The 23,880-nt window shown below is 41.9% G+C and overlaps 2 protein-coding genes across 2 annotated transcripts in view; one reads left to right on the forward strand and one right to left on the reverse strand.

Annotated features, from left to right (window-relative positions):
* Positions 1 to 17,094, forward strand: part of LOC109431702 (U-scoloptoxin(19)-Sm1a) — a 65,576-nt gene extending 48,482 nt beyond the window's left edge. Inside the window, exon 3 of the mRNA XM_062852628.1 lies at positions 16,556 to 17,094. Within this exon, the coding sequence (XP_062708612.1) occupies positions 16,556 to 16,689 (134 nt within the window). The 3' untranslated portion in view covers positions 16,690 to 17,094. The remainder of the gene's footprint in view (positions 1 to 16,555) is intronic.
* LOC134288278 (uncharacterized) lies at positions 8,821 to 15,843 on the reverse strand. Its single transcript, XM_062852627.1, has 2 exons — positions 15,545 to 15,843; positions 8,821 to 15,485 (listed from the first exon to the last, which is right to left on the reverse strand). Exon 2 carries the CDS (start codon positions 15,379 to 15,381, stop codon positions 9,214 to 9,216), a length of 6,168 nt encoding a protein of 2,055 aa, XP_062708611.1. The 5' UTR covers positions 15,382 to 15,485; positions 15,545 to 15,843; the 3' UTR covers positions 8,821 to 9,213.
* Positions 17,095 to 23,880: the final 6,786 nt, after the last annotated feature.

The following is a 23,880-nucleotide window of genomic DNA, read 5'->3' on the forward strand; positions in this document are numbered from 1 at the left end:
GATCTTTTCGTAAAGGAAATTTCCTTGACTTCCTTGGGCATAGAGTATCTTCGTGCCTGCCACACGATATACACATGCAAAATGGTCATTGGCAGAGGAAGCTCTCAGTTAAAAACTGTGGAAGTGCTCATTGAACACTAAGCTGAGAAGCAGGCTTTGTCCCAGTGAGGACGTTACGCCAAGAAGAGGAGAGGAGAACTTTTTTACAAGGGTCCAAACTTCTGAGGCATGTGTTACCCCTAGTTATTTACATTAAAATAGCCATTTATATCCTAATTTTAGCATAAATTATGTAGAACACAAGTTGGAACCAAGCATCAGCACATTTTTTCTTCACTATAAACAAGTTCACTAATCACACAGTCATGCGTCATTTTGTAGTAATTATTGATAAAACAGCTGACTATGACGTTTAAATGGAACTGAAACATAATTACAAGTGATCCATAATTATGTAATGACTGTAAACCATTCACGAACAATAACAGTTGACAATAAACCAGGCACGAAAATATATGTACACAGTTTGGCATCCTGGCGTTAGCTGTGGCTAGTGGCGCATTTTACCCCACATTAAAACTAAAATTTCGAAAATCAATTTTTTTTCAAATTTGGATTTCTCAGTAGTAAAACATAAAACTGATTCATGGTTTCTTCCATTTGGAAGGAAACATGTTGGTGATTTATGTTAGTGCCAAAAAAGTGTGTATTATGAAGTGTTTCGTGGTTAAAATTGGACTCTTCCTTAACGTGGGCGTCTTACCCCCAGTTCCCCTAATGAGCATGAATTGGAATGCACTATAAGACATCAGGCGGACAAAAATCGGAAAAGTGACCCTCACCAAATCTTTTTGTTATATTTTTGTCGAAAGTAAACATTCCAATTAAGACAAGCCCAAAGTTTCAAATCTCTAGCACTTTGCGTTTCTGAGATATGAAATGTCAAATTTAGAAATTTACGAAAAAATAGAACTTTTTGTCGGATAAGCTCGGTTTGTCTTAAATCAATTTTAGACCCGTTTTTCATGAGAAACCCCTTATTTTACAATACATCATTGAAAAGGTTACTAAAAAGCTGTAAGAAAAAAATAAAACAAGGTTTCTATACATAACTAAATAATAAAAAAGTCACTGAAAGGCATTGAAATATCGCAAATATAAAATATTTTTATCAGCAAATTTGTTTGCGCTGAATTGCGCATATCCCAGCAGTTTTAAAGCATAATCTGGGTCTATTTCAAAAAAGTTACGGTAAAAATGTTTGCGCATAAGTTGCGCAACTTTGGAATCAGGCTTTTCAAAAAATATGGCATTTTAGTACAATTTCATATTTCTTCATATATAACAAAAGCAATTGTATCGCTTTCATATTTTTTCCAAGTAGAGCATGAACAGTTCCATATGAAAACCAAAGAAAAAAAACCTTAATTAATCCACCTAGCGGTGATGGTGCCTTTCTCGTGCTTTAAAATATCCTTTCAACAAAACTCAAGCGACGTGTTGACAACATTGACATAAATACAAAATGAAAACTGTTTGCCAAATCTACTCAATATGGATACATTTTATGTTAGCATAACATCCAATATTCAGAAATATAAGACAACGATCCAAAATTCAAACTAAACAAGTGTTATGAAGCCGCAAAATTTCGAAACGTTATTTTAGATTTTCCGGTCATCATTTTTTGACTCCGGATATCTACCCCAACTAAACTAAGCGCCATCTTGAATATTAGGACACCATCTTGGATGTTCTGGTATTCATTTTTTGACTCTGCACCTAAAATTACATAAAATATGCACCTAAAATTACATAAAATAGTCACCGTATTGAATTTTGGCATGTCGTTTATGATTTTCTGGTTGAAGACCGGCATTCTTCCCCATTCAAACAATAGTCATATTGCAGACCTTGTGAAACACCGCACAGCTTGGGTTTTCTGATTATAAATTCGCAATACAAGCAATCAAACTATTGTCCGAAACAAAAATGTCAAACGAACGCACTTCACGACGATAGCGGCTTCGGGAGACGGTTCGACTTTTGTTATTCCTGTCTTCTTCCATAATAAGAGCTATGTTGCCCATCGGTGTGTCGTATTCAATGCAACATGCAAGAATAAACTAATATTAACATTCATAATCGGAATTGGCTGAAAATCTATGCGTAAAGCTAGAATTAGACAAATGTCATCGTGTCAGATGACATTAATTTGACCCTTTCTTATGTTTATTGATCTTCGTTCTACTGCTCGGTGTGTAAGAGGTAACGGTAGCGCACGAATGTAACAAAGCAAGCTGATACCCGACTGCGGCAGCGAAATGAAGGTAGTAAAAGTGTCGAATGTTTACAAGACTGGTCGTGTTTTGATGTACCGCATCCATGGGTTTGGTTAAATTTTACATTTTACTACCCGGATCTGATTCCGGGTAACTACCGGCTGAACCAAATATGGTCTGACACTATTGTCTTGTTAATCAAAAACGATGCAAATTGAAGGTGTCACATGCAGGGTTTGACAATTTCGACGGGACTCTCGGAACCAATTCCGGAACACTACCAGTTGTCTCTAGTGTGATCTAAGGCTATTTTCTTGCTAACTGTTCGTCAGGTTATCGCAAAAGCCACGATTTGATGTGTCACATGCCTGGATTTGGATTACTTTTACATTTCGCCCCTTCCGGACACTCAAAACCGATTCCGAAACACTTGCTTGCCGTTCATTAGGTAATTTATAAAGCCGCTATTTGATGTGACGCATGTACGGGTTTGTTTCTCTTTCAGATTTGACCACTTCGGCACGAGACCTGGAACAGGTCCCGGAACACTACCGGTTCAGATATGGTATGAGATGGTTTTTCTGCTTATCGCTCATCAGGTTATCGAAAATGCCGTGATTTGATGTGTCGCATGCATGGGTTTGGTTCACTTTGATATTTGGCCACTTCCAGCGGGACGCCTAGAACCGGTTCCGGAACTTTACCGGTTCAGATATGCTCTGAGATGGTTTTCCTGCTCATTGTCCATCAGGTCATCGAAAATGCCGTGGCTTGATGTGTCGCATGCAAAAGTTTGGTTCAATTGTATTTTTGGCCACTTCCAGTGGAACGCCTAGAACCGGTTCCGGAACACTACCGGTTCAGATATGCTCTGATAAGATTTTCTTGCTCATTGTCCATCAGGTCATCGAAAATGCCGTGATTTGATGTGTCGCATGCATGGGTTTGGTTCTATTGTATATATGGCCACTTCCAGTGGGACACCCAGAACCGGTTCTTGAACACTACCGGTTCAGATATGGTCTGAGACTATTTTCCTGCTTACCGCTCATCAGGTTATCGAAAATGCCGTGGTTTGATGTGTCTCATGCATGGGTTTGGTTCACTTTGATATTTGGCCACTTCCGGCGGGACACCCGGAACCGGTTCCGGAACACTACCGGTTCAGATATGGTCTTAGACTATTTTTCTGCTAACCTCTCATCAGTTTATCGAAAATGCCATGGTTTGATGTGTCGCATGCATAGGTTTGATGCATTTTCATATCTGGTCCCTTCCTGGGGTACCGTTCCGGAACACCTAAATGGCCATATCTCCGGAACGGCTGGACCGATCCGAACCATTTTCAATAGGAAACAATGGGACCAGATTCCGCGTCGAATAAACCATCGGTAATTGAAATCGGGTGAGGTTTTCTGCCAAAAAGTGATGTGAGTTTTTTTGTACACACTCACACATACACACACACACGCACACACATACACACATACACAAACACACACATACACACACAGACATCACCTCAATTCGTCGAGCTGAGTTGATTGGTATATATGACTCGACCCTCCGGGGCTTCTATCAAAAAGTCATTTTTGGAGTGAACATATAGCCTTTCGTGTACACTCAGTGTACGAGAAAGGCAAAAATCTATTGATTTGCAATCAAAGTACGGATCGATTTAATTCTAAATTTACTTTACATTAATAAGTTGTACGCCCTTTTAAAAAGTTGAGCTAGAAATACGGAAAAAGCAAATTACCGTAATATTTTGAAAGTATGGACCACAGAATAAGAAATTATAAAAATATTTTTGTCCGCCTGGTTGTATGGAAATTGCGCATAGTGGTATGGGGAAGACGTTTGAAGTCCAAAAATGTGACCAGCAGAATATCCAAGATGGTGCTCCATAATCCAAGATGATCGCTTAAAATTCAATATGGTGGCTATTCTAGGAAGTTTTAGACTCTAACACCATGCAATGTGGGTATGTTTGGTATGAGAAGATGTTCGGAGTCTAAACATGACGGCCCGAATATCCAAGATGGCCACCCAAAAGTTTAAGATGGTGGATGTTTTAAGTTGTTTTAGGTGCTTAAATCCGGGTCTCCAGTTAGCCTAGTGGTTAAGGCTATGGATCTCTAATCCAGAGAAGGCGGGTTCGATTCCCGTTCCGATCGGGAAAATTTTCTCGACTCCCTGGGCATAGTGTATCATTGTGCTTGCCTCACAATATACGAATTCATGCAATGGCTGGCAAGGAAAGCTCTCCAATTAATAACTGTGGTAGTGCTCAAAGAACACTAAGTTGGAGAAAAGGCAGGCTAAGTTCCAGTTGGAACGTCGAGCCAGAAAAAAGAAGAAGAAGGTGCTCAAATCATACAATATGGGTATATTTGCTATGGGGAAGATGTCCGTAGTCCTAATATGGTGACTAAAAATACCCAAGTAACTAATAAGCAGTTACTCAGGCATTTATTCAGTTCTATATGTGCCATTACAGCAGGTCATTAAACGCTAATCTGCCGTTTATGCAGCATAAGTGCTAATGGAATGCAGGTTTTGGCCTAATATACGGTTGATTAAATGCTTATCCCTCCTATCCCCCAGATTGTCAAAAATAAAAACCAAAATATCTTCCCCTGCTTATTTCCCGACATCCTTTCTCTTCTATTTTGTCACTCACTCTCCTGTACAACTTTTAAGGCTTGGGGCGCATTCTGAAGTCCTGTTGTTTTTTTTTTTTTGCTGATTTTGGGGTTCGATCCCTCCATTACCGGGTTAACGTGCGTTTAATTTTTGATCTATTTATTGTCGCGCTTATCTTTTATTAGAGTCCTGCGGCGGTCGTACGCTCGCAAGGCATACCGCCGCATGACAGTCGCAAGGCAAAACAAAAGAAAAAGTGTTCCCGCCAAAATCAAAAGCACGTGGGTTTTGCAAAGTGACAGATGTTTTTGAATGTATTTGTGACGAACGGCAAGAGTAGCTCAGAGGAATGAGTGTTCTTGCTGTCAAACCCCATATAGTGGAATTATATACTTTTAAATCTGGTGACGCTGTTATGATTAGTGACTGTCGCGCTAATATCAGAAGCCAGAGGCAGATAATCGCCATATTCTGATTTTTCTTGAGAGGCATAATAAGGCTTGAGTATAACACTGGTAGTTGCTTTGTTATTCTATGTCAGTTTTTAAGTGGCATTTTAATAGCTAATATAGGGCAGTTTAGCATTCAAACTGCTGTGATAGGGCAATACGCAGGTCAAATTCTGATGGAGAGAATTTCTCGCAATGCCCTATACTAGCTGTCCCGGAAATGTTGTACTGTCTGCCTGCTGTGTTTTTTGGCGTACAACTCCATAGAGAAGTACTCTGCAAATTTCTTCATATGGGAGTCACTTGTTTCAGAGATGGAAGGGGTCTCACACCATGATAAAACCCTTCCTCCGCCACATAACCCTTGCATACAATTTTTTTTGCCGATCGGTTCAGTGTTTTGCGAGTCTATAGTGGTCATACATACAGACAAACAGACTGACAGACAGAAATTCATTTCAATGTATTAACCTGTTTAGCACGAGTCGTTTTGTGCTATAATTCAGTCTTTTTAAACCAATTGGTTCATTTTTTCGTACACGGATAGTACTAACCGTGTCTACAAGTTTACAAATTTCATGAGAATCGTTTCAAAACTGGCTGAATTATAGCAAAAACCCGACCCGTACAAAAAATAACGCAGTTATAGATTTGGTATAAAAAAATGTTCGAAGTCCAGAAATGACGGCCTAAAATCCACTATAGTTATAAGCATAGAAAACGCGAGTGGGTTTTTGAAAATCCAGCTGAATTTTTCAACGCAGTTAGTGCTTACTATAGATTCATCACATACAATAAGTGAACTAAATTGGTTTGAATACAGCCAGGAAAATGCGGTGGGCGTAAAGTGGGAGGCATCGTCTAATAGCAGACCCGACTGTTTTTGGTATAGGGAAGATGTCCGAGATGGTGACCACAAAATCAATATTGCGAATGTCTATGGAGTTTTTGATCTGGAATTAAAAATGTTGTGAAAACATACAAGATAACATAGTCATATTTTTTTAATAAGGGTTTGAATTTGAATAAAGCCTGTATCCGCAATAATCGGGACACAGAAGTATGGCAGTAACTCTGTACTGAATCAATAAAAATTGATCAAAAATTAACTGAGAACTCTTTGATGTATGTTTATTATTTGTGCAAAATTTCATTAAAATCGATGCATTACTTTTAACTGTGGATGAGAAACAAACAGACGTGGTTTTTAGGATTTCGTACAATCATCACCAATTTTTATTCGTATACTAGATGGTTCTTTTCCGCTACAATTCAAAGTTCTGTGAGGATAATTATGAAATTTCGTGAGCAGTTATGATACTTATAGAGACACCTTCTTGCAATATTTCATCAACTTTTATCGATTGGATTGAAAGACACTGGTGTTGATAGGGGATAGTGTTAGTGAAAATGTTTCATGTTTTTCATGTGCGATGTTTGCCCATTCATAACTTTTGAATATCTCTGCCAATTTTCATGAAATTTTCACAGAAGGTAGTTGATTATGTGTATATTATCCCTGCAAAATTTGGTGATTATTGGTGAAGTACTTTCTACAATACAATCGAAACAATAAGAGGTGCTCACTAATTGTTGTCTGAGGGGCTAAAATCACGGTTAGCCCCAATATATGTTTCGGCTATAAAATTGTTGATAGTGCATCGATTTTTTTTGAAATTTTGCCTATGCAAGGGATGTATATTGAGAGGTTTGTGTTCAAAATTTCAGCCATTTCTTTTGCCAAATTCAAAAGTTACAGCGCTGACAAGCTAAACCAGGGGCTGTACAAAATTCAATTGCTCGCGTTCTACTGTTTCATTGCTACAACAAAAGGTACTTCACCGATTCAATTGAAATTTTGCAGGTGAAATAAACATATCTTGAAATATTATCTAGCAAAATTTGACCAATTTTAATGTATATATTGCAGAGTCGCAGCCATATTTCAGTGTCCCGATTATTGCGGATACAGGCTTTATTGAATTTGTAGTTTTCGTATATCCCTTTCGGGACGGAGCGCAACAAAAATAAACTCCATACAAATGACTTAACTTTGGCTCTCTAGAACGCGACAATCACAAACAAACATACGTAACACTCTTCAAAACGGCTTGGCACATACATTTAACGATCAATTAAAATTTCCTTTGATTTCCGCGATCCTTCCACCAGAGGCGCTAGTGTTCGATCGTTTTGACATTTGGCAGTGTACACGTTGCTGAATGATGCAAACAAAAACTACAGGCGATTTGTGTAGTAGTGTGCGTGTTAGACAAACGTCAAATCGAAATCAATCATGGCCGACAGAGTGTCTCGTGCGGTTCTACCAACAGGTGACAGTGTGCTCATGAAAAAGACACCTGGCAAAAGTTTTTCATGAATTTCGCCTAAGAGTTACGTATGTTTGTCTGTGTAACAATTATTTTCCCTCATTTGAAAGAACCACTCCTATCTTTCGATTTTTAGCTATGACTACCTAGATAAATCGGAAATAAAAAATATGCGACAGATAAAACTTTTTCATGTTTTACGGTTTTTGACCACTTTTTGTTCTCCTTGTTGTGGTAAATCTCACAGGCAACGTAAACAAAAGTTTGTTTGCACACATACAAGTTTTAGTAATGGCTGAATTATTGAAACAGTTTACATCACATAAAACAAAGTCTAAGCAGATGAAAAAATATGCAAAACTGTTACCACTCAACTGCACAATTGTGCTGGTTTGTCATGAAAGGGATATAGAGAAAATTTCAGGTGTCCAACCATATTACAGTAGACATTCGATATGTGCAACATGTTTACGTTTTACTCACCAAATGAAATTTGATAACTGCAACAACTGACAGACGTCACATAACTGTCAGTTGCCGCAGAATGCAACCAAAGTGCATTCAAAAAACATCGCATTCCAACAAAAGCTCATGCAAAAAACATCGCATCGCGGTTAACATTTCATTTTGACGAATAGCGGTGCGATAACTTCAAAATTGTTGCACTTAGCGGACTTGCAGTTAAAATGAATTGCAGTTAAAGCGTTTGCACCTAGCGAACGTCTACTGTAACAAGAAATGACGTTCCGAAAATCTTCTGCTCAATAAAATGTTACACTCTGAAATAATGCAGTATTCTTGGGATTATTTTATTGGGTGAGGGGTTGACACCCCCGGATATTGAAAATAACGTTCTGAAAATCCAAAATTGAAAGCTACAAATGAAATTTTGACCGTGGTCTCGGATTTTATGAATACCGAACATCATTCTTATATCAAATGTACCGTCAAGTCGCCATTCACCGTGGGCCTTCGAATATTTTTTCATTATTTCCATATTACAATGGAATGGTATGACAATTTCACTTTAATTTCACCAACACAACACCAATGGATTGTTACCATGTCAAAACGCGGGTTAGAAACCTTTTACAGTACCTGTTCACTGAACAATGGGGAGCTCTTTTCCGACTCTTTCAAGCAGTCCGCAAACTCTAATTTTGGTGCGAAATCAGCTTTAAGCTGCAAATTTATTTTGATTAGTTTAATTTAGTTTTATAGTTTATAGTGCCACAACTTACAATTGTTCGGTTTGAGCCTTTTACAAATTCGTCTGCGTTCGCCTATTATCTATTTGGCCACCGACTCTCTGTGATATCTAACTGTGATAAACGAACTGTAACCAACTGTGATACCGCTAGATTTAAGTTAGTTTAAGCAATGCACTAGACGTTAGTTCAAAAAGTTGCACGTTTTGCACTCGGTAGTATCAACAATGAACTCTCCGTCCACCAGATCCTTCCTGTCACCGAGCGTAGTTGACAATTCTGCCTTCGTCGGAACAGTTCAGTCCCGATGACACCGCGGGGCAGTGCTGGCAGTAACATCCTCCCCCCCGTAACACTGGCCACCGGTTCCAGTTTTACCACCTAACTCAACCTCCAACACGGCCAACTTCGACACCGGTCTACGCAACATCCCCCTCGCCGTTTGCACAATAGCTTGACGGATTCTTCCGTCTTTAGCAGCAACCACTTCCTTGACTCGGCCACGAATCCAACCGTTCCTCCGAACGTCCTCTACGATTAAGACCAGATCTCCTACTGCTATAGGCGGTACTTCATCAAACCACTTCATCCGCTTGGTCAGCATGGGTAGATACTCCCGAATCCAACGCTTCCAGAATACATCAAGTTGCTGTTGTATTTGATTCCAGGATTTTTTCGCAACTACAGCAGGATCACTAACTGGTACAGCAGGCTGGCGAATACCTCTAGAACTTCCTAGCAGGAAGTGATTCGGAGTAAGAGCTTCGGCTTCAGTGGCCTCCAAAGGCAAGTACGTAAGTGGCCGGCTGTTAACTATACTCTCAGCTTCGACGGCCAGTGTCTCCAATCCTTCGTCGTCCAGTTTCCTGTCAGAGTTGTATGCTACTTCCATGGCTGTTTTTATCGACCGCACCATCCTCTCCCATGCACCCCCCATGTGGGGTGCGCTTGGAGGGATGAACATCCATTTTGTGTCCGTATTGGTGAATGTCACTGCTAATCCGTCACGTATTTCCGCTAGTTGTTCCCGCAATTGTCGTTCAGCCCCTTGGAAGTTAGTGCCATTGTCCGTGTAGATTTCGGCAGGTGCTCCTCGGCGACAGACAAACCGTCGAATGCATTTTATACACGATGAAGTAGACAGACTATGTGCAACTTCTACATGAACGGCTCGTATAGTAAGACAGGTGAAGACACACATCCAGCGTTTAACAGAACTCCTTCCTACTTTCACCAGCAACGGTCCAAAAAAGTCGATGCCCGTGTACGTGAATGGTCGAGTGTATGACGCCAAACGAGCGATTGGTAGCGGCGCCATCCGTGGAATCTTCGGAAGCGCTCTCGTTACTTTGCACAATTGACACGCGATTGACACTTGCTTCACTACAGTCCTCAGGCGAGAGATGTGGTAGAACTGTCTGATTTCATTCACAACTGTTTCGGAATTCCCATGATGAAAGGCTTTATGGAAATCTTCAACTATGAGTTTCGTCACCGAATTCTTCCTAGGCAGGATCACCGGGAACCTGGTGTCGAATGATGCATTCGGAGCTGCACCGATTCTTCCATCAACACGAAGTACTCCACACTCATCAATTGTAGGTGTCAATTTGTACAAGGTACTAGTTTTAGGTAACTCGGCTTGTCTTTTCGAAAGTAGAAGCATCTCATCTGGAAAGTCCAGCCATTGCACGTTTCGCAGCACAGTATTCTTCGCTTTCCTCAATTCGTCTTGGGTCAAATGTAGTAGTTCGAGCCTTTCTCCTCGACGTTTGCGTTTGCAGTTGTCCACGAAACGATGTGCATACCCTACTGCACCTAGAAGCCGTCGCCAATTGGAAAATCTGTCGAAATCTACTACGCTCTCTGAGATTGTTGATCCTTGAATCAGGAAACATGATCTTAGTTCTTCCTCGGGTTTGTTTGAGATTGATGGTTGCCTCGGCCAATGTTCTTCGGACAGTCGAAGGAATTCCGGTCCCTTAAACCATGCATCGCTTGCATCAGGGCAAGCATTCTTTCCCCATTTTGTTGCACGGTCCGCTGGATTTTGCTTACTGGGAACCCATCGCCACTCTGCTACATCTGTTGTTGACAGTAATTCTCCTATTCGGCAGGCCACATATTGTTTGTAACGGCGATGGTCAGATCGTAGCCATGCCAAAACTGTTGCGGAATCGCTCCATATGAACCGCTGTTTGACTTCGACGCTGTGGTTCTCCTGCACGAACGACATCAATCGACTACCGAGAACTGCAGCTTGAAGTTCCAGACGAGGAATTGAGAGAGGCTTCAGTGGAGCGACCTTTGTTTTTGCCGCGACTATGGCGCATTCTGGTTCACCTCCCATGTGGACAACCCTGAAGTATGCTACAGCAGAAAAGGCAGATTCGCTAGCATCAACGAAAATGTGTAGTTGTAGCCGTTCATAAATCTGTGCTGTTGCTCCTTGAAAATAACATCGTGGGATGCACAAACTTTCGATTCTAGGGAACATGCCGGTCCATCTCACCCAACGTTGGAAGATCTCCTCTGGCACCTTTTCGTCCCACTGCAGTCCGGCGCGCCACACATCCTGGAGAAGGATTTTTCCGTGAACGAGGAATACACTAATAAGTCCCAGTGGATCGAATATACTCATCAAACATCGCAGCATTTGACGTTTGGTTGGTCGATCACCTTTCTCAATCACCTTCTGTATTTCTTCTGTTACCTCCATGGAAAATCGCAGTGTATCTTCAGTCGTCTGCCATAACATTCCCAAAACCCGATCGCTGTTCTCCATTCCGCTTTTACAGATGCTCTTACTCGCTTTTAGTTCATCCTCACGCAGTCCACTAAGAACGCTGGTGCTATTGGACAGCCAATTTCTGAGTAGAAACCCTCCTTTCTGGTGTACAGTTCGGACTTCTTGTGACACCCGTTCTGCTTCCTCTTCGTTCTCGAAGCTATCGAGATAGTCGTCGACATAATGATTTTTTATAATCCCTTCTACAGCACGAGGGTACAGATCAACGAATTCTTCAGCGTTCTTGTTTTTAACAAACTGCGCCGACGCTGGCGAACAAGAGGATCCAAAGGTTGCCACATCCATTAGGTAGATACCCACCATTTCCTCCGGACTGTTTCGGAATAAGAAACGTTGAGAATGACGATCTGGTCGACGAATTACCAGCTGGTGGAACATCTCTTTGATATCTGCTGATACGCCCACCTTGTACTGCCGAAATCTCGAAAGGACGGCTGGAAGCGACGTGAGTTGGTCTGGGCCTTTAAGCAACATTGAATTTAGGGATATTCCATCAACTTTAGCGGCCGCGTCCCATATTAACCGCACTTTCCCAGGTTTCCTTGGATTCATCACCGCTCCTAGTGGAAGATACCACACTCGCTTTGGGTCCGCTTCGGCAAGTTCTTCTTCCGTTGCTCGGTGTGCATAACCTTTGCGTTGGTACTCCAAAATCTGATTTTTCAGGTTCCTCGCTAGATCGGGATCTCGCATCATTCTGCGCTCCAAGCACTCCAAGCGCCTAATCGCCATGCTGTAGCTGTTTGGGAATTCGATGTCGTTATACTTCCATAACAGGCCCGTTTCGAACTTCTCACCCACGCGAGTCGTAGTTTGCTCCATGATCTCTCTAGCACGCTTGTCTTCTTCGGATTCTAGCACAACCGCTGACCTAGTCCCTGCATCTTCCATCGCGAAATACTCCTTCACAGAATTGTGTAGCTCCTGATCATTTGAGCATTCGCAGGCATGATAGTTCAGCGAGTGAGTTGCTGTACTGCCTCGGCCGCCGAAGATACACCATCCCAGCCTGGTCTTCACTGCAATTGGTTCATCCTTTCTACCTTCTTTAACCTGTAGTGGGACAGTTAAGCTGGCATTGTTGACGCCTATTAAAAGCCGAGGAACCGCTCTATCGTAGCTGTTCACCGGCAAGCCTCGAAGGTAGCGGTAGCGTTGCGACAGCTTGTCATAGTCCAGGCTTTGTTCTGGAAGTGTGAGTTCTTCGACGGTTCGGATATCGTTGAGTGCGAATTGTTGCTGACTGTTCACTCCTTTGATTCCCACTCGAACGTGTTTAGACTCCTGTTCTATCCGGCTGACATTTCCCGTCCACTTTAGGCACAAGGGTTTCTTCCAGCCGTCGATGCCCAGCTGCTCCACTAGCTTACTTTCGATGAGCGAGAGGTCCGAGCCATCATCTAAAAAGGCGAAGGTTTCGACGGTAGCTCGCGGTCCGGAAATGACAACAGGAATTATGCGGAACAGCAACGTTTGCTTGAAATGTCGATGTGTATGATGCTGCACCGTGGACAATCCTTGAGTAGGTCGCTCACTTACTCTGTCGCTTCGATCTGAATGCAACAGCGGATGATGGCGATATTGGCATCCTTCAAATACACACTGCATCGCATTTTTGCAGCTTCGCCTTCCATGATTGTTGAGACAGCTGCGGCACAATCCCATATGTTGAACAAACTTCCATCGATCGTCTACAGTATACGCCCTGAATACAGCACACTCTGCCACACGGTGACCTGGTTTCCGGCAGCAAAAACACGGTCGCTTCTCCTCCCGTTCTGGTTCGTACATCGGCTCTGTTTCGCTGGTGTGGGCATACACAGATCCCTTCTGCTTCGCTTTCTGATGATCGATGTTCCCAACGTACGTTGTCACTCTACTAACGGCTGTAACAATTCGTAGCATGAAATCGCCAAATATCTTCATGTTCACAACTGGATGCTGCTGTATGTACTCTGCCCACTGCAGTTTGGTGTGAGCAGGAAGCTTATCCACCATTTCCATCAGCAGGGTTGGGTTCGAAAGATGTTCATGTTGGCCAGCGGCTTCCAAATGGTCACAAAGGCTTCGGACGGCCAAACCGAAATCAATAATCGTTTCCAACTTTTCTGCCTTCGGTGACGGAACACTGCGCACTTTCTGTAGTAGAACACTGATTAACAATTCTGGTCGTCCGTATAACAAGCGAAGCGTATCTATCACTTGAGGCACTGATTCTGGAAGCAACAACCGACTTTTGACAGATTCGTACGCGGGCCCTTTTAAACAACGTTGGAGGCGCGCGAGATTTTCTGCGCTGTTATACCCACATGCCAGCGTACTGTTCATGAAGCTACTTATAAATATTGGCCAATCTGCGGGATCGCCAGAAAATGTCGGTAGGTCGCGCGACATGACTTGTCGTGCGGCCAACTGCGAGGGGGAAGGAGTGAAGTTATCAACGATCGGTAGTCCCGGCGGTGGGGGAACTGTTCCGATAGAAGTAACCGGATTACCTTGTGGCGAGGCGCCAACATTTTGTGGTTCCACTAAAGGGGGAACTGATTCATAATATGGAATCGTATGTCCATGTGGCAAAGAGCCAACATTCGGCGGTTCCGCTAGTATTAGCAACGGATTTGCCGGTGGCCTATGGCCCGTATTTGTACCAGGTGGTAGTATATTTGTTCGGAAGGAAGCCGTGGCTGATGGTGCCAGGCTTCCGAACTGTTTAATGATTTGTTGGAGGGAGTTATCGGATCTTGGTGGCATACATATAGAATTCGGTGGTTCGAAAAGTGGCTTACCTTGATGTGCTACGGGGGGGCATTGAGAGTCGACTTTACCTGGGTTGATCGAGACCTTCTGCTGCTTAGGGATCGCACCGGTTGACTGCTGCTGGTCACACGTAGCATTGCTCAGCCTCGGGAAAGAATGCGATTTTTCCGTGGAGTTCAGCGGAGGCCTGTAGAACCCGGAATCCGGTCGACAACCAGCGACGATGGCACCTGATCTAGCTTGTTGCACCGCATCTAGCTTTCCGACGACTTCAGCCCGCTGATCTCGAATTTGACTCGCCGGGTTTGGTAGAGATACATTGATGTCCAACTGGTCAGCTGGCCGCTCAAGAATGGCTTTTCCTGAATCCTGTGGGTTGCATAATCCCCCCTGCAAAATTGTAGAAGCACCATCCACAGGTTGACCGTCCACAGGAAGTCCTTGCTTGTCTCCAGACTGTTCTGCGCACTTCCGTTGCCACTGCTTCACCCTGTCTAAGCTCGTCCTTTTGCTTATCCTGCTACGGTTGCTGCTGATTTCGTCCATCTCATTTAGCTCTTCTTCCATTAACTTGTACTTCTCGGCGAGATGACGTTGTTCCATTGCCTGCTGGTCTTCCAGTTGCTTCTTCTTCAAGGCCGAACGTGCCGCCCTAATACTAGACGACGTTGTTCGGGAGGACACGCTGAGCGGCAAACAGTGCCCGCAGGTCCACGATCTATCTGCTACCGAAGCCGTAACCTCCGCGCACACCATGTGCCACCACCCGTTGCATTGGTCGCATTGGACACAATCGTCTATCGTCTCCGGACGATCACAGCATACACAATTGGTAGTTCGTTCTTTATTTTCCGGCGTTTTCGGGTTAGAGGTGTTGGCCGTTTGTTCCGCATTCGACATGACGAACAATTCTTAAAGGTTTGTTCACTGAACAATGGGGAGCTCTTTTCCGACTCTTTCAAGCAGTCCGCAAACTCTAATTTTGGTGCGAAATCAGCTTTAAGCTGCAAATTTATTTTGATTAGTTTAATTTAGTTTTATAGTTTATAGTGCCACAACTTACAATTGTTCGGTTTGAGCCTTTTACAAATTCGTCTGCGTTCGCCTATTATCTATTTGGCCACCGACTCTCTGTGATATCTAACTGTGATAAACGAACTGTAACCAACTGTGATACCGCTAGATTTAAGTTAGTTTAAGCAATGCACTAGACGTTAGTTCAAAAAGTTGCACGTTTTGCACTCGGTAGTATCAACAATGAACTCTCCGTCCACCAGATCCTTCCTGTCACCGAGCGTAGTTGACAATTCTGCCTTCGTCGGAACAGTTCAGTCCCGATGACACCGCGGGGCAGTGCTGGCAGTAACAGTACCATTTTGACACTAAAATGTGTTTATATAATATGAAGCAATATTTAGCTCAGTCATTGCATTCGTAGTAAAAAAAAAAACTGCGCTTACGTGATTTAGGCGATTAACTAAATGTAGTAACGATATTATTTCACCAAGAAGCAATTAAATTCACCTATCAGGTATATATTTTGCATTATCGAAGCAAGTTTACCAAGAAAGTACGATTCCACTCATTTTTTTTTCTTGAAACAAAAGGGAACGGTAAATGGGTATCGTAGAAATCAGTGGTCTCCATTCACCGTGACCCATGTTGCCTCATATAAGTAGAAAAAAATGTTATTACTGAAAATGAATATAAACGAAGAGAATTGACTTTGCTAGGTGGTTTTGAACAAAAAAAAAAACAAAAGAAAAAAATCTTCCGATACACGGTGAATGCTGACCTACCACGGAATCAGGCGACCTTCCCATCCTCTATTAAATGTACTATATCATCCATTTTTGTGAAAATTTTTCTACTTTTGTGGTTATTACTTTAATTCTAACCTATAATGAAGGCAATTAACAGCGATACAATGTTTATAAGATTGGTGTAAAACGACAGCCTTTATTCGCCTCAAATTTTCTTAGATCCACGGTGAATGGTGACTTGACGGTACTTTTATTGCGTCAATTTCTGGATAACTAAGAAATACTAAACCCGTTTATTGTCCTATTTTCAGTGAAACCTCCCCGAATGAACATGACTTGTGCAGATCATCAAGGAGAATGCATGGCCAACTGTAATGCTGTGTGGTTGATTCGACCTGCGAATGACTGTGCAAATGGAGAGACATGCTGTATTTTAGTGCGTTAATACTAATTTCCATTAAAACATTAGACCTATAAAATGATGTTGAATATTTCCAACACCATTATGAGCGATCTCATACCCACCGGCAGCACCGTACATTGGAAATTGGATTATTTATTCAAACGTTTCGCACATATAAAACCGGCTACGGGGAGCTTCGAGGCTGTCATCAGCTAGAAAAGTAGATTGAAGAAAAGCCGGAAGCAGCTTGTATACTGCACGAGACAGCCCGAGCTGGATATAATAGATAAAAATTACGCTTCGCGAACAAGACTGACGTAGATTGTGTCACGGATGACCTACCGGACAACTGCAGTAATGGATGTCGGATGTGGACAACGCGAGAGAGGCATAAATGTCAATCAAGCTGTGTTCACGGGATGGTAAACGCTTTTCCTGGCATAAAATTGATATAATAAACAGAGAAATAATTCATGAAAGCTTCGCATGGCAAAAATAAAAATAAAAACTAAAGCGGGGATCACTGATCGCAAAAAGCCAACTCCTATATCAAAGCTTTTAATTCGCTTGAAAAATATCCGAAACATCAAATATGTTTACAAGCTGTAAGCTGTGTACACATGCAAAATGGTCATTGGCAGAGGAAGCTCTCAGTTAAAAGCTGAGAAGCAGGCTTTGTCCCAGTGAGGACGTTACGCCAAGAAGAGGAGGAAGCTGTAAGAAAAGCACTATAGCCACTTTTTAAGAAGATCAGTTTTGTGAAAAATGAATACAGTCGAGTCTTCTATTAGGCGCTGCCACCCACCTAACGCCCATCGCAATTTTGCAGCTGTCTTGCATCTAATCCCGCTGAATTTTTAAATGCAGTAAGTGCTTACTTTAAACTCATCACATACAAAAAATGAACTAAATTGGTCAGAAGACAGCCTGGAAAACGCGGTAAGCGTAAAGTGGGTGGCAGCGTCTAATCAGACCTGACTGTAATATAAACAAGAAGCTTTCGGGATACTTTGGGGTTAATTATAAACACCGTCAAGTTTATTGTGGAAAGGAGAGGGAGGTCTTGAGAATGTTTGAAAAGCAATGACTCCTAATACGAAGAAGACCCAATACGAAGAAGTATTGAACGCAAACATGCGCTGCAGTATCGGACTTTTTCTAGTAATCATTTGACCATGAGTTTGGATTAAATTTATGACATCAACAAAGTGCTTATTGACAGAGAGAGGGGGGGCGGAATAGTGTTTATCTGAAACGTGTATATTAGGGTGGCCCACACTTATATGAAAAACAAAAATTTCGAAAAATACTAAGTCTTACCTCCTAAATCAGTTGCTTTGGACTCCCAGAAGCTACGTTCAAAATTTGAGCAAAATCGGTTGAGCCTAAGGGGACGCTCAAAACGCTTGAAGTTTGTATGGGAAAACTTGGCCAAATGTATGCAGAAATTTTAAGTTTTCAAATTTCGCCGCTAGGTGGCGCTGTAAGCGTTCAATAATCTAACCCTTTGATATTATTGTAGGTGACTATATGCCAGAGAACTTTGTCGAAGACCGCAAAGTGATCCGACGGCTGTGAAAAAAGTTTTACTTTAGGCAAAGTGAGGCAAAGTATTGAGATTTCATTATTGATATTATTCCTTTTACATGTATTGGAAAAATTACAATAAAGTTTATCCTCACTTTGCCCAGCGTATAATTTTTTTCACAGACGTTGGATCACTTTGCGGTCTTCGACAAACTTGTTTGGAATATAGTCACCTACAATAATACCAAAAGGTTTGATTATTGAACGCTTACAGCGCCACCTAGCGGCAAAATTCGAATTCGAAAATTTCTGCGTACATTTGGTCAAGTTTTCCCATACAAACTTCAAGTGTTTTGAGCGCCCCCTTAGGCTCAACCGATTTTGGTCAAATTTTGAACGTAGCTTCTGGGAGTCCAAAACAACTGATTGAGGAGGTAAGACTTGGCATTTTTCGAAATTTTTGTTTTTCATATAAGTGTGAGCCACCTTAGTGTATATCAAATGTGTGACATGCAATTCATTAGGAGAAACCAGAATGCAGAGGGGATGGGAATCGAAAATTGGATTATTCGATGCTCACTTGACAAAATATTTCTGTTTCAACAACACATTTTTATCTATGACAAGGCATGACAATTTAAAATCGTTTACCTATATATTTTATGTGCCTTTTTAAGATATTTTAATTTTCAAAATTCTTCAAAAAATAATTTTATGGCAGATTTGAGCGCAATGTTAATAAGCCCCCAGCATGCCTGAGGGTCCTTAAAAATATGTATTGTAGTACACTAAAACAAAAAAAAAACTGCCTTTTGCCTACCATCCCGAATTTGCCTCCATAGTGTCACGTGTCATAAACTTTGTGCAAGATTGTAGTAGGTTAAACGGTTTCTAGCTAAACCATCCATTTTTCTCCATCCGGAAATATATCAACTACCCCCTCTCCTACTCTGATGGAGGACGCCATGCTAGGTAGCCTTCTTTGCGTCTATGTTCCCCATATTTCTTGCTTTCACACGTTTTGGCACTCTCAATTTGCCAGATTACCGTGTGTTTCCGTCTACGGAATTTTCATCAATTTATTACTACGCACCGACTACGGGTTGACGTGCTGCTGGCTAAAAGCGGGTGTGTCGCTCGTTGTTGGCACCATTTGTATCCTATGTACCTACCTTCGGCTACAGAAAGCCATAACCTCAAGCTGAACCTAGAAAAAGTAACTTTGACACGTCCGCAAAAAGTTAAGAGGTTTTGATATTATTTACGGTAGAAGTTTCTGTTGCTATTTCCCATGCTACTTGTACTAGACTTTGAGGAATGTTTCGATAATGGGCTGTGTCGTCAGCGAATTGCCATCGGAAGTGGCTGTCAAAGTACAATGCTGCTCAAAGCAATATGACCTCATTTCTGAAGTTGGTTAAAAATATAAAAATAAAAATAAAGTTTGATCTTATTGTTATTTTTTATATTAGAAATTTTATGGAGAAACTTTCTGGAGAAACAGAATCCTACAGACCTCCAGAAGAACCAAAAAAAATCGGTATAATCTGCCAAGGGTTCGACGTTTTACTCGCGTTAATATCGAAGCTCCATCATTGCTGGTGATATCTGCTGAAATACTCAATGCGTAGTATTGCGACATTTGCACCCATTTAGACTCGGCCCAAATTCATTATTATCACAGTGAAATTTCGCACACGACTTCGCAGCGGCTAGCGTAAACAAGTTCGATTGATTTCATGGCAAGGGCGTCGGATACACAACAGATAAACAAAATAAGTTTGATTAGAGTGAAATGTCGCTAGAAAATGATAATTCAGTAGATTATCGAATTATCACAGTAGTCTAAACATTGATGAGAAACCCAATATCTGCACGACAGCTGCATCAGTTATTCTGCAATATCTGGAGCATTGTGACATTTCCGACTGACTGGATGCATAACACCGGACTGGATTCCATAATACCGGACCCAGGATGAATTCTTGCGGAATTCCTGAGGTTATGTGAAAGCACTTCCGATTCAGCTCTGTATACGAGCTGCTTCCTAGAATCTTGTACATTGGGCCGGATATCCATGGGTGCAGTGTACGACGCAGGAGCGCATTAGCAATAACCTCCCAACTGGCACTATTGAACGCGTTTTTTACATCCAGGGTCACTATTGCACAATCACGAACGACCCTCCTCTTATGCTGAAGAGCAACCTCGGTGGTCTTCGTAATCGCTAAGATTGCGTCTACGGTGGGCTTGCCCTTACGGAAGCCATCCTGGTTACTTGAGGGACCATAGACACCGTCGGTGTCCTTCAATACTTCAGGATGATCTTTTCGAGTACCTTCCCCGCCGTGTCCAACAAGCCCATTGGTCTATATGCCCGGATGGTTCTTCCACATTTGGCAATAGAACCGCCCACATAAACGATAACCATAAGATGTGCTTAACCACCCATTCGGCATACAATTTGAACAGTATGTGGTATTGTTGAACTGTCTACAGTACTGTCCGTGTATTATTGCTGTTTATTAGGGCGGGCTCTGTTACTTTCAAACCTTCGGAAAGACTCCTTCGTCGAGACATTTCTGCATAGCAAATCTGAACAACCCCGGAGCTTCTGTAATAGTTACTCTTAAGCTCTTAAGGCCAGATTCTGAACTTCGGTCGTACCTTGGACCTTACCTACGCTAAAGGCTTTTGCAATCTCCGCAGGTTCCTTATAGGTAACCCTTCCCTCATCGTCAGCCCCAGTCTCTAGTGGTTCTACGAACGGAGGCCAAGGACCTGGATAATGATGCGGAAAGAGCCTCTTGATGATCATCTCCAGTATCTCAGGAGACATCTCGGCAGGAGCCATTTCACCTTTTGTCTTGGCCATCACAATCTTGTAGGCATAACCAGTAAAATAACTAGCCACAAAATGTCAATGTCGTAAGCGTTTATGTGAAAAAACATCTAGTAAGCCACGTCCCTACAGCATCATTGCTGGTCCTAGAAGTGTCAAATCAATTTTAACTACCAAAACAAAACATCCACTATAACAAGTGCATTTAAAAACAAGGAATGGTTACACCTCAGGTATGGAATGAAATAATTTAGATTATTGACAACAGCGCCATTAGCGATCTAATTTGTCATATACACTCTTAGAAAAAATCGTGTAAATTTAAATTCTCTTGGATGCACATAAAAGGAGCGGCCCATTTGACACAAATTTACGTTTTCTATCACAAATGAAGAGTATTTCCTGGAGGAATCCAAGTAAGAGCTGTTGAAGGAATCCCAGACGGACACTCTTTATGAATCTCAGGAGAAACTCCAGAAAGAACGCCAGAGGGAAATTCTGAAGGAATCCTTAATAATACACATCATACTGTGTGCAGTATGATGATATTACTGCCTTACGTAATCAGTCGAACATCGTCCTGTCGATGGGCAACGTCGAGCCCAAAACCGATCGACTTAAGAAGTAAATTTGAATCCTTTTATTTTTTTGTAAGAACTATAAGTGTTGTGTCCTGTCTCGCGTCGCGTTCTATGTGTAATTGTCGAGGTTCTTACGTTAGCACAAGCCTCTGCATTTGGAGAAAGGTTTCTGAAGGGATGTACACTTCAGCATAACAGTGAAAGTGGTTCCAGTTTTAGCTGATTATTTGCTGTTCCCATTACACCTTAAATCACCCAGTGTGCATAATTCGATGGCTCAACAAGTGGATTAAACAATCAACCGAGAAATCGCTGCTACTTAATGCGAAATTGAGTGCTAAGTTATTATTTTTTTGGTGCTATCCACGTTATTGTTCTACGATATAAGCCCTTCATAATATTCATCAATCGCTGATCATCGTCATTTATCAACAAAAGCTATTGTGATGAGCCAAAACAAATCGACCAAAACAAATCATTCGATTACTCGGTCGGTTTCTACATCGTCTGTGTACGGCGATGGGAATAACAACAAGCGATCAAGAGATGATATGCAAATCGATGACGATCCTAACTGCGATTTGCTCAGCAAAATTCAGCAGATGTTCTTGATCTCGAACGCAAAAATTGAAGCTAAGATCGATGCAAGCAATGCCAAGCTAGAGGATAAGATCGTTGAAGTGGAGAACATGCTGTTCGCTTTAAAAGCCGAGTGTACGTCGAGCATCAGTAGTATTTCTACGGCGGTAACGGAGGTTCGAGATGAGCTCATTTCGACTGTTCGACGATTGGATCGATTGGAGAAGGCTAGTGATCTCATTATCTCCGGCATTCCCTATGCGACGAATGAGAACCTGATGGATTCATTCTTCAAGTTCGCTGCGGTCCTTGGTTACACCACTTCGTTCCATAGTGGACCTGAAACGGTTGCAGAGATTTTCAATTCCAGTCGGAACAACCCCACCAATTGTCTGCCAGTTTGCAATGAAAAACGCGAGGGATTCATTCTACGGCCGCTATGGCGCTGTCCATAAACTACGTAGACTTATATTTGGTCATCTCAGACCCCCCCTCCCCCCTCGTAGACTTTTGTTCATACAAAAAATTTGAAATTTGTATGGAGCGTAGACTTTGGCCAGACCCCCCCGTCCCCCCTTAAGAGTCTACGTAGTTTATGGACAGCCCCTATCTGCGAACGAGAAATTTGTCGCTACGTCATCTAGGTTTCGACAATGATCGGAGGGTTTTCTTTAACGAAAACCTTACTCAACATGATAGGGACATCAGAACAACTGCGATCAAATTAAAGAAAAACGGAGCTCTCAAGAACGTTTTTACTCGTGATGGGATCGTTTTTGTTCAGCGCTTAAATGGATCCAATGCTGAGCCGGTCGTAGACATCAAACAACTTGCTGTTCACAAATCTTCAAACCTTTCCAAATAGCTTTTCTCTTCCTTCCCTCAGTTCTCCATGTCTCCCATCATTTGCACTCCATGTATCCACCCACTCCTGAAAGTCATCATACTTTGAAGTTACCTTTATCCAAGAAGCTTGTCTTTTCCTTCATATGCAGTTTCCATGCTTCCATCCTCAAGTTATTCCCGTGAATCCTTCCAGTCCTGAAAGTCAAAGTCTATGCTGTCGTCCGAAACTGTTGCTGCTGCTGTTGGTGCAAGGTGCTGTTGCTGAACCGTTGCTGCTGCTGATTGGAGATGTTGCTGCTGCTATACGGAGGGTGTTGCTGCTGTTGGGAGGACTGAAACTATGTTTATTTTTTTTTTCTTGTACACTGCTGTTGGTGTTTACACTGTTAATCAATACCTTGGGATATATAAACAATCCATTTTGTTTTTAGAACTAAAACTGAACTTCAAGACTAAATGAAATATTGATGATTGTAGATTGTAGTTTTAATTTTTCTTTGTTCATTATTGCATGCGGGATGGTTTCTTTTGGCAGACTTTCTTCAAAGCTTAGTTTGATCACTTTTTTTGACTATGGCTAATGTTCTAGATGTTAATGCTTCTCTGAGCACTGCGATTCCAAGAATTGTTCTAAATGCTGCGTTAAAAAATGATCATTTGAATGTCGTTCACATCAACGTTCAGAGCCTTGTAGCTCGTAACTTCACGAAATTGGATGGGCTGCGAATGGTTTTTTGTAAAAGTAAAGTCGATGTAATATGTTTCACCGAAACATGGCTCAATAATACAATCAGTGATGTTATGATCGAAATTGACGGATATAACATAATTCGGAATGATCGGAATCGTCATGGTGGT

The sequence above is a fragment of the Aedes albopictus genome, chromosome 2 (genome assembly GCF_035046485.1).
Source record: "Aedes albopictus strain Foshan chromosome 2, AalbF5, whole genome shotgun sequence".
In the NCBI taxonomy this organism is placed as follows: Eukaryota; Metazoa; Arthropoda; class Insecta; order Diptera; family Culicidae; genus Aedes; species Aedes albopictus.

Excerpts from the sequence above, each read along its gene's own strand:
- LOC134288278 (XM_062852627.1), bottom strand. The coding sequence starts at position 15,381 with ATGTCGAATGCGGAACAAACGGCCAACACCTCTAACCCGAAAACGCCG.